This window comes from Thunnus thynnus, chromosome 7, assembly GCF_963924715.1.
Source record: "Thunnus thynnus chromosome 7, fThuThy2.1, whole genome shotgun sequence".
Taxonomy (NCBI): domain Eukaryota; kingdom Metazoa; phylum Chordata; class Actinopteri; order Scombriformes; family Scombridae; genus Thunnus; species Thunnus thynnus.
This window is the reverse complement of record NC_089523.1, coordinates 3223574-3235617: the sequence shown is the minus strand read 5'-3', so window position 1 is coordinate 3235617 and position 12044 is coordinate 3223574. Positions and strand designations below refer to the sequence as shown.

General features: G+C 40.0%; 1 protein-coding gene across 2 annotated transcripts in view; it reads right to left on the bottom strand.

Moving 5' to 3' along the window:
• Positions 1-12044, bottom strand: part of bcas3 (BCAS3 microtubule associated cell migration factor) — a 362195-nt gene that overhangs the window by 85635 nt on the left and 264516 nt on the right. The window contains exon 23 of one of the 2 annotated variants that reach the window (XM_067593817.1): positions 3069-3521. The exons of the other annotated variant lie outside the window; for it this stretch is intronic. Coding sequence (XP_067449918.1) covers positions 3319-3521 — 203 coding nt within the window. The 3' untranslated portion in view covers positions 3069-3318. Of the gene's footprint in view, positions 1-3068; positions 3522-12044 lie in introns of those variants that run through there. 2 annotated transcript variants of the gene reach the window in all.

Below are 12044 nucleotides of genomic sequence, written 5' to 3'. Positions count from 1 at the left end.
TTATTTCTGGTGAAAAGCTTAAAAATACCAAATTACAACCGCAGTATACTTTTTATGCCCTGTCCTGCCTCTTGCATGCTCTACCCAGGTGCAACCTCTCACCTAAACCAAACTGAGTATTTAAAGTAGGTGAGAAAGTGTCTGACATGGGCAATCTCCTGTTGTGTGTTATATGTGTCTAAGGGCAGCTCAAGACAATGTTCTCTAGACATTGTAAAAAAAAAAAAAAGCTATATAGTGCGTTGCTGCTAATGCTAATGTGTTACACAAAACAAATTACTGACCGCACTGCCACTTTAAAGTCACAACTCTACACACATACAAGGACCTATGCTCAGTCTCACATCCAGAGACACGTAAGACTGTGACCAATGCACACACATGATACGCACAATGCCTTTTATCCTTTTTACTTATATTTATATTTTATATCTTGATATTTTTACATATATATATTTTACTCTTCCTATGTAGTTGGGTCAGCACACTGAATCGCATTGCATATGTACAATGACAATAAAGGTATTTATATCTGTATATTTGTTGATAATCATGCCACAACGTCTAATATTTATATTGTGACCCATTTTTGTTTGGGGGACCATGAAGCTAGATAAAATGTTTTGGATCACCAAAGTCATTAGGATTCATCCTCTGCTGACAAGGGACATTTGTGCAAAGTTTCATGCCAATCTGAACAATATTCATTGAGATATTTCACACTAGATCAAAGTGGTGAACTGATCAATCAACCATCTAACCAACCAATCAACTGACAATTACCATCCTTAGAGCTATGCCACCAGTGTGGCTAAAAAGTGTCTCAGTAGTTCAGAGGGTTTGTTGCACTAGTGTGTGTGTGTCTGTAGATGTTTGTTCAGCCTGAGTCAGTCTGGCTAATAGCAAACATGGACACATACATTACAGGGGACCCCCAATATGAGCACTCATGCAAAACAAATACAGATGGAAATGCAGGCCAACACACACAGACTTTAAGCAGCGATTTGTGCACCTACAGACTAACCCACACACAAACAGCAAAACGAGGGTGATGAGAAACTCCAGTAGCAGTTCGGCTGCACTGGTGTCAGCACTGAGCAAACAGAGGCCAGTTGTTGACGCGGCAGATATATGAGTGTTATTCTTCCTCTGTGCGTGTGTGTGTATGTGTAGTCCTGCTGGGACTCCCCTTGGCTAAAGCAAGCCTCCTACACCTTCACTTCCTCAGAACTCCATCGCTCTCTCTCTCTCCGTGGAAGGATTGATGAGCAGGCTGACTTTTCTCCATCCTCCCTGACTTTCTCACGGAACAGAGGGAGAAGAGGAAGAATGAAGAAAGCCGAACCCATCGGCCATCATTCATTCCTCTTCACCTTGGGAGTGTGAAAAAAACCAAAATACTGGCAGTGACAAATAGAGTAATAAAGCTATATGGGCCAACATAACACGCAACCCTACTCATGTTGTGGGAAGTTATGTAGAAATGACATCGACTGCACAGGGATTTACATATCTGGTGACATACAATGAAAATTTGCCCAACACTGGTTTGACAAAAGTTGCCAACAGCAACAATTTTAATAACTTAAAATTTGATTCAATTTGAATTTAATTTAATTGAATTTAAATATTAGGGGGTTACTGCTCAGTTAAACTTAAACATAATTTGCAGCTACCGTTGAGGACAGTGAGGCCATGTATCATATTTTTTTTTACATTCTACATTTGAAACTTAGACACATGGTTGGTATTTTATAGGCTGGTTGCACTACTTTTAGATGTTTTGTACATTTAGATTCAACTACCTTTAGGCTGACCAAGCAAGAAAAGAAAAGAAGGATTTAGTATTTCCCACAAAAATGTTTGTTCTGACAGTATGGTAAAGGCTTCAAAAACTGCATTTCAAGTAAGTAAAATGAAGTAAAACATTTACAGAAAATATTATTGAATAATTAGGTAAATAAAAATCTAAATAGGTAGAAAATTCTACATACTTTCTTTTTTTTGTGTTTGGTCAAAAAATTTCAAGGACAGTCAGGTTGCATTGGGGTGAATTGTATTCATAACCTCTGTCCTGATGTGCAGAACTGTATTTTTGTGTTGTAGACTATGATATGTTCTAATTGTTGACTGACTGACTGTAGATTATTTTGGACTGAAGCTGCCAATAAACAATACTTAGTGTCACTATTAATTTCAATATTATTTAATTGTTTAATTTGATTTTAAAAAATGCGAGAATTTCCACGGCATATTTTTCATGTCGAGATAAAACAAGCCTCTGAAATAGATAATAAAGTGTATGTTCGTGGGGCACTAAAACAAATTTATATTAATTATCATTATTATTATTAACAACAATAAAAGTTATTAAATGTGGTCATTAATAATTGCATCTCTGTACATCCAGTAAAGACCTTGTTCTAGGGAATGTGTGGCTTAGCAGGGAAGCAGTTCTGAATGGCAAAATAACAATTTCAAACAATTCCAAAGCTGTCTTATTTACACAGGAGATCTTGTGCATCTTTTGAAAATATGTGAAATTCAGACATTAGGGTTTCTTGGAGCAGACATTACATTGGAAGTATTTCATGAGGAACACCTGCTGGGTGCAGTTATGATGCACAAGGGACCCCAGTGTCTCCTACCATAGTGGTGCTGCCAATGATGGTAACTCAACCGTCACCATAATGCAGGTCACGGCTGTAGCTTTTAAGCATACCTGGCAACACCTGCTGCAGCTGGGGATGCTGTGCAGAGTTGCTGGAGGGATAAATAAATGGCTGTTCGTCAAAATAAAGATAAATGTCTGTTTTTTTTACATGTTAAATGCGGAAGGAAAAAATATGTAATGCTTTGTGCTAACAAAAGCCCAATGAAACAGTATTTTTAAATCCTTAATGTGATTTATTTTGTTTTGAAACAGGATGTTGTTGCAGGTCATAACACGATAAGGGTTCATTTTCAGATATAAGCCAATAAGTTACAGAGAGAAAGGCTTTAAGTTTTATTTGATAGAAGGGGTGGAATGATGGGACTGAAATGTGTAATGGTTTTATTGGCTGGAGCTTTTATTTACAAGAGGTCACCATTAAAGACACAATGTGACCTCACAATCTCTAAATTTCATGGGGCTTCATGGAGCCCTCACTGTCAACAAGTTCATTGGGAAATGTTTTCAGATGAACATACAAAATCGTGCAATGTTGGTGGATTATTCAAAGTTACCAGAACATTGTTTCTGGACAGATATTTTACTGTTGAGTTTTTCAAATGTCATTTTTTAATGGCCTGAGTTCCATAAATATAATTACATTAATTCCAAACCCAAACTATCTGCACTGTGAGATTGTTATGGATATAAGTGGAGAAAGATGTTTTGTGTTTTGGGTGAACTGATGGGTAACTCAACTCTTTAAGCCTAAACAGCACCATACTGAAAACATATATGATGCTATACTGGCAAGAGAACATAAAGCTGATGATCTGAGCACAGAGACAAAAAAAGCAACACTGACCTGTGAGGATCCATTGGATGAGACCAGTCGGACAACATGAAAAAGACAAAGAGAGAACAGACTGTTTAGTGGACAATTGGCGTAACACATCTTTGCTATGTAGGACACACACACACACACACACACACACACACACACCACTAATGCAAGGAGAGTGTATTACACAAATCATAGGCTAATTAGTCTTCCACTCCAGGTGGTGACAGTTTCACTCTGTGGGGAGCCAGGGTAACCACTGTGTGTGTGTCAAGTGTCAAAGACCTCCTTAGCACCTCATCACCTTTGACCTCTTGGGGGCTTTCACGCTGTGAATAACGTTAACATTGCATTGTATGAATGGACATAGACACACACATGTGCCAGGGTAGAGCAGGAGGACTAAGCTCACAGAGTTTGACTACAAGTTGTTGTCACTTGTGCTTTGCAGTCAGTTGTCACTCTGCTTGGCTTATATAGATAAATCATTGAATTTAAATCAATACACAATAATTCTACACTTCGCTAGCAGTTTATTTGTTACATTTTTAAATATAGCACACCTGTATAATTAAATACAAATCAGCCTTGGGATACCTCTTTCATATATCACTATAACAACATATCTCCATAAAGCTTATAATGTTAAGGTTTTTCTGACAGTGCCAGAGAGGCGCTGATTCAAGTTGATTGCCACATGTAAACACATGTGTATGTAAAAACTTTTTTAGCGTTTTATAAGCAACCAAATGACCTGAACATATTTAAAAGAAACTGGTTCATATGCTATGTTGGCAGTTAGCAGTTTGCAAAAACCATTGCTGGTGAGATTGGTGGCAAAAAGTTGTTACCTCGATCATACAGAGTAAGTTTTTTGTCATCACTAAACAGTCAGGATAACGACCAGTGTTGTTGCACTTAAATAACAGATTGGCAAACCACACAAATGCTCTAAATCAAGCTGCATAGACACTGGCCATATGTGACACACTTTCTCAATATTGAAACAAGTTGGGTGAAAATATTCTGAATAATATGTACATTTAAATAAAAACTGCAATTCAAAGAAGTGTATGTGATTGCAGTGTAGGAACAAGGGCTTTATGTCAGAAGGTGACCCCTGGAGTAAAGGAGTGCATTGACAGAAGTAGGGGGGGTCTGTCAAATTGGTTGAGTAATGTAGGGTTAAGGTCAGTGTGTCAGTACTGTAGATATACTGTATCATACAAGCTGTTGTCACTGAAAAGCTGTCAAACTTCACATACACCACCACCTGACACTTTTTCATGTTGTGTTTTTCTTCATTTTAGATTTATGCTACCAAAGAGTTAATCAAGTGAATAAATTGGGATTATTGTAACTAAAAAGTAACCCAGTAAAAACACAGAATCAGTTTATCTCTAGCACTGAAAGCCTCCCTGACAGCACACTGGTGGGAAACCCTTCTGTCTCACTGGCTCCATCACAGAACTTCAGCTGTAACAACAGTATGATTTGATTAGTTCATACTCATTTTCATCATGGATAACTTATTAAGTTCTTTAGACTAGATGTGAAATCTCTACAAAAGTAGCAGAGTTAAATTTGACCCCAGTCCAAATCTATCCCGGCTCAAACCCTGCAGTAGCTGAGCCCCGTTCCTGTGCTTTTATAGGTGTGTTTCAGAGGTGTCAATTATACTAGCTTAGAAAGGCATAGGCCGAAGATATTAGTAGAAAAGAATTATAGGTCCCAACTGTGCCAGTGTGCAAAGAAGGAAACTGTCTTCCGTCCACTGGGTGAGAGTTTCCCTCCAGAGCAGCCAGACCACCTAGCACTGGGAGCCTGGTGACAAGAGCTTTGATTATTATGCCTGCACTCCCTGCCAGAGCTAAATTTAAGTGTTCCCATAAAGTCCAGAAGAAATAAGACTTGGGAATGGCCTGGCCTGTGTCTGTGTGAGAGAGGGGAGAACTCTGACTGAGTGTGTGTGTGTGTGTGTGTATGTGTGTGTGTATGTGTGTGTTTAGGGTCTCTTCTGGTCAGCGTTGTCGCACAGTCCGAGGGATAATAATAGGATGTGCTACAACTAACTGAGACTAAAGCCGGACTTCCCACGTCTCCCACTCGCTGGTGGCACTTGTGTTATTCTCTAAACACCCGCCGGACCCAGCCCCCCCTTCTGAAACACAGCCCTCGTGCTCAAATCTCTTGCTTCATCTCTCCCATTCATCGCCTCCCTCGAGCATAAAGCAAACTAAGAAAGAGCAGGACACTTTGGGCAACCCCACATCTCCCAAGGAAATGTGGATTCCTTGTTTATCTTTGATTAAAAATAACTTTGGGAAGAGGCCGATCAATACTTTCCCTGTGACAAGAGAAACAAGGGAAAAAGGGAGGCGGAGGAGGAGGAGAGCAAGCGGAAGGGAAGAAAAAAAGCGTGAGAAATTTGACGACATTTGGAAATGTGTGTCTGTGTGTGTGACGGGTCGCTCAGAGTCATTCCCATGGCCTCATACAGTAGCCCTGACGCTGCTAACGACTGCTCTGATGTTTTAACACTGACAAAATGGACGACATGATCACATAATAGGATAGTAAAGGTCCAGGAGGAGACGCTGGGAGCCGTGTATGCTATATAAAGTCCTTCAGAGGACGGGAGCAAAGTGAGGCCATTCCTGCCTGTGCTTTCCTTGGCTCCTGCCTCTCCTTTCAAAGGATCTGCTTATGGTTTCTGTCAGAGATGCACGTCCATTTTTCACCCCATTAACAACTATCATTACCAGCCCAACTGGAGGCTATAATTGGGCCAGCCATGGAAAAGAGTTGTCAAAACACAATTAAATTCCAAACTATGGTGAGAGAGAACAGAGAGAAAGTGCTGGATGGCCATAACATCATATTGCCAGCTTTCCTTGCCCAAAAATAGGAAAGAAAAACATGAAAACCATTATTTTACATTGGAAGGTTTTGGAGGGGGATTATATAGACGGGTGATCTGAGCTGCCCAAACGATAGGGCTACTGAAAACATAACAAATAATCACTCTTGGTGTCAGAGATGAAGAATGGACACATTAAAAGCTCTATCCAAGGATCAAAAGCCAAGATCTTGTGAGAGCCTTGATTTAGAAAAACTTCAAATACAGTCATGACCGCAAAGTGGCTACAAAGACAAATTATTATAGCAGAGTAAAGAAATCCATGATGAATAAACTGCTTATTCTGTGTGTCAGGAGCTAGCATGAGTTGCTTGTAAAAAGCCCCATCGAGGCTTTCATGGAGACTCGGGGACTTGGAAAAGAGTAGTTTGACATATTGAACCTGCAGTGATTCAACTTCTGATGAGGAGTTGACGAAGGCTAGGCAGTATGACTGTGGCTCACTGGCAATCCACCTAACACTTAAAGGTGCTGTGTGCTCCTGTAAATAGTTGTTCACTTGCTTTCTAGTCTTGCGGGTGTGGACCTTCAGCTGCTGTCCCCGTGGTCAAGCTTGACACCCACTGCTACTACTATTGTTATTAGTCATATTTCTATTCTCATTATTGTTGTTATTGTTGTTGCTGTGCTTCTCTGTGTGTCTCTCTCCCCTCTCCCCCTCCCTCTTTCTCTCTCTACCCAACTGATTAAGGCAGATGGCCGCCCAGTTCAGTTTCTTCCCGTTAAAGGAGAGTTTTTCCTTGCCGCTGTCGCCAAGTGCTTGCTCATGGGGGAATGTTGGGTCTCTGTAAATAGACTAGACCTGATGTGAAAAGTGCCCTGAGATAACTTCTGTTGCAATTTGGCGCTATATAAATAAATAAAATAAACTGACTTCACATAAGAACAACCAAAAATGATTGGTAACTGTGACGTAGCTGTTAGATGCCCGTCAATCTAAAAACAGAAAATGTAAGACAAAGTTATGAGTTTGAAGGTTTATTCCTAACTAAGGAATAGTAGTTTGATGAAATCATTTTTTATCTCGAGGTCCACTAACTAGCTTCTTCCAGAGCTTTCAACATCATCTAACAGTCTTCATCAGCAAATGGAGTTTTTCTCAGTCATCACATTACCATTAAGTATGGAACTTTGGTCATGTGATAAGAGGTAGCATATGGGGGAAACCCCTAACTGTGCTCATGTTAGGGGATGACAGCTGAGTCAACTCTATAACACCTGAGCAAACTTCAATTTGCTGATGAAGACAGCGGTATGTGATTAAAAGCTCCTTAAAAGATAGTAAGTGGACCTTGAGTTAACTATTTTGTTAATAGACATTCGGTTTGTCCACTTGACAAACTCAAATTCAAAAACAGTATCCATTTTCCACCATACTAAATAAAGGACATGGCTTCCATCAAACAATGCTCTTCAGAATGAAAGTGGATGTGGACCAAACTCACAGTGACTTTCAGCCAACCAGCCATAAATCCAAGGCAGTTGCTGCAATCAACACAAACATGTGTTGCAAGTTGTAGTAACATTTTTAGACTTTAAAAGGCTGTTTCTCATAAGAAGTTGGTCCAATTGACCCTAAATTTTGTAACCTGATACAGCTGTTGTTGTTAAATGTTTTCTTTAGAAATAGCTAAGTCTGCCATCATGAAGAACATTGGGAAACAGTTTTCTATTTTCTTGAATATATAGTCATTGAATATAGTCACTATATATTCATACAGCCAGTGGAGTTGCGATACACTCTGTTATGTTTCCAGAAAATCTGAATAAATGATATGACTTCACAACAATGGGGATATAATTGTGGAATAAAACTAAATTACAACATTTAGCCAAACCATTTCTGCAAAACAATTTCAAATTCTTCCTCCAGGTGGTACCACTAATGTCATAAATCCTTATTTCCCAATTTGGTGAATGGAATTTCAAAAAATCTGGTCCACATGCTCTAGCCACAAGCCATAGCCAGTACCCTACACTAGGTTATGATTAGTGCATGCATATGTAGCCTGCGTACAGTTCATATTGGCCGTAAAAACCCATTAGGGCCTGTACCACAGGACTGCTTTATTTTATGTTTGCTTACCCTCAAATACAGTTGCAGTTAAACAACATTAATATGTTATGTTCAATGCATTCCACAATATATTTTGTGATGTGATGCGTTGTAATATACATTTCTGGTGTACCAATTCTTTAACCTGCCTTGGTGATCGCTTATGTTTCCCACAGTGGCTGTCAGCAACTTGTTGCTTTCAATCAAAGCTAGAAGTAAGTGAATATAAATATACTGTAGTCAGTTAAACTACTGTAAAACATGAACATTGGGAAATGTCTGTGATTGTGGCTTCAGCCCTTAATCAAAACACAACATGTCTTGTGGCTGCATTCAGCCTGTTCTGTGGGCTACTGTCAGTGGAGGAACTGGTACATCTCCCTCTTCTAAACCGGCTTTCTCCCTTTAAGATAACTGAAAAGCTCAAGAAAGATTCTTATTGATTTTGAGAAACCTGACGTTCACCGCTCTTCTATTAAACTGCTGCAAATATCTTCACATGGCAACAACCAGGACTGTGCTAAGAGGGTTTTAATAATGCAGTAGGCTACAAGAGGAAAATGCCTACTGTACTCTGGCGTGAAGGCCTAAGACAGTGTCTACTAACTTATCTGGTGCAAGGACTTCTACTAAACTATACAGTACTAGTGCTGTGTGTGTCGGCTGACATAAAGCAGAGGAGGCTGGGTAGTGGAGGGGAGTTGCAGGCCTCTCTGCCTCTGTAATCTGGCCTGATTTATAGAGGCTAGCCCTGCTCTCCCCTTCCACCTCCACACTGACACACTGGGCCTCCTTCACTGGAGACAGCCTGGCGTCCACACACACACACACACATACACACACACACACACACTACCACAGAAACAGCCATGCGTATAGACACATGAACATATCCAGGCAGGATTGTCTCTGTTGCACAGTAGTGCACGCAACCAAACCACATGGGCCCGTTGCTTAACCAAATGAACACCAGATCCAGAAACAAAAAGCATTTTAGTGTCTGCATGCTGTCGGAATAGAATAGAATAGATCTACATCAACAATCAAACTACTTTAAAGTGACATAAGACACAATTTTAGTCCTGCATTTAGGAAAATTACGTTGTTTCATCAACAAAACATTAAAACAACACAGAAAAAAGCAAGCATGATTAGTAAAAATAGATAAAATGAAGGGTATTTGAATATGCTCAGCTGATCATTTCAAAATTCAACCAGATTATGAAGACTGCAATGATGAAAGACATCAATATTTCAATTTATGACTGTTCTTGTTGATGCGTGACATAGCCCTTTGGAGATAAATTGTAGTTTAAGTTATTGCACATACAACCCAAAAGCCACACTAGATATTGGACGATTCCGCAAAACTCAAGGTTTTGTTCAATGAAAACGTTTTTTTTTTTTTTTTCATCCTATGCCAACATTTTTAAAATTCTTGCTCTCTACAATATCTGACCATGGCTACAACGGTATAGCTAAAGTTACAGAAAAATCATTGTTATGGCCGGGCATGGTTAGGGTTAGGCGATTTTAACACTTGGTTGTGGTTACAGTTAACAGGATGCAAACTACAGTCAGCTGCATTTAAAGTCAGGCATACAACGAACCACCAACACCCCAACCACCCAACCTCCACACGCTTCCTTTCCACCTAGCTGCATAAAGGGTACACCGCTTCCACTTAACATTGGACGTAAATTGTGAGATGCAGATTCTTCTAACATGGACGCAGTTCCTAGGGATACTGGGCTGTGAACATATGAAACATATGAAATATATTCCGACTGATGCGGAAATCATATTTCTGTGTAAATACACCTAAATGTCTCTGTGGATCTATGCAGAGAAGGGTATTTTAACCATGGGTCGCAGACGAGCAGACACGCATGTCTCCCGAATCTCTCCAAACTGTTTGTTGTGTGGGCTCATACATCAAAGAAGCCAATTGGTTGACCCAACTTCCTGTCAAGAGAAGAGTCGTAACAGGAGACTGGAACTGAACTGGACACATCTCTCATACCCCAAATCCATACAAGTGTGAAAGAACAGCTACAGGAATGTCTCTGAAGGTTTGTCTACATGCTATTCAAATGTTTTTAACAATACAACAATGTTAAGTACCTTATTTTGGTATGTATTCACTTGGTTTCCTACGTAGGCAGTCAATCACCAGTATTTCCACTATTTAGAGTGCCCTGGTTGGTGGAAAAGCATAATTTAAATTGTTTATACCATGTTGTCAGAAGTAAAGGCCAAAACCTCTACAGCACAGAAAACAAATTGTAGCCGTGCAATAAAGGATAAAAGATAGACACAACGGAGACACAATATTCACACGCATTAGGCTAGCAGACTCTAACACCTTCAATGTGTGCGTGTGTGTGTGTGTGTGTGAGAGAGAGTCTCATGTGTGTATACTATGAATCACAGTGTATGGACAGGTGTTTACAGTGAAGCTGGGTTATCTGTCTCCATTACACCACCACGGCTCAGCCTCCCAGGGCCATTATCTACTCAGACCTGCCTAAACACACACACCCAGAGACAGGAAGCCCCACAAGTTAAAGGCAAGACCCTTTACACAAGGCCATGGCGTGAGCACATAATGGGCCTTTCTGGGGTCTGGGGGCTCTTGACGCAATCTAACACCCAAGCAGAGAAGACTCTGAAAAAGGACCATTTCCTTCACCCACTGCTTTTCTTTGATCTACATGAACATCAACACACATTAAGATACAGATGTTCATCAGATCTTTGAACATCCAGACTCACTTATATTGACTGTGTTGTTGTTGTGGCTAATGTTTTGAAGCAGAGCCACAATCTGACCCGGGGTCAATTTTACATCCTCTTACAGTGGTCAGATGTTGTGATGAAGCACAGCGAGCTGGTTCCTTATCAGTTTTTGCAAACAGTGTTCTACTGGATTCCAGTTAATCCTGTGTGACACATGCTCTGAGTAAGATCAGATAGTACACTTGTGTGCCTATGTTAGCATAGAGATCAAGTATACAGGCATTAGCAGTTTGTCTACACATTAGCCATTGGGCATTAGTCATGTCACCCACTTGGAGCTCCTTCCTAACAACAGCAAAGGAAATACCAGGAGTTATTTCTCTATAAAGTATTACAGTTCCATCATCCGCGTCTCCTCCAACTTCGTCATATTCTCCTGCTTTGCTTTCTGTATGTATTCCCTTCATTCAACACAACACCTTTCGACAACCGCGAGAGGCTTTCAATCAAAGCCCTGACTCTATGATTCTACAGCACTGACACCAAAACCTGACATTTATAGCTGGTGTTTAACAGAGATGACAAACTCACATGATCATAAAGTGTGGGAGAAGATTTGTGCATGTGCAGTCTGTCAACAGAATGAGTAGTTTTCACTTTCATGCAAAGGTCAGGCACTGATTTAACGAGAAAACTACTTTTACAAGTATACATGTAACCAGTGGAACAAGTAGAGAACTGTATCTTGTTTTTGGATTAGTGGTGTCGTCAAAGTAGTCTAGGCAAACCAAAAATTAATTGGGTATTAATTTCCAAAAACATGTCAAAGATA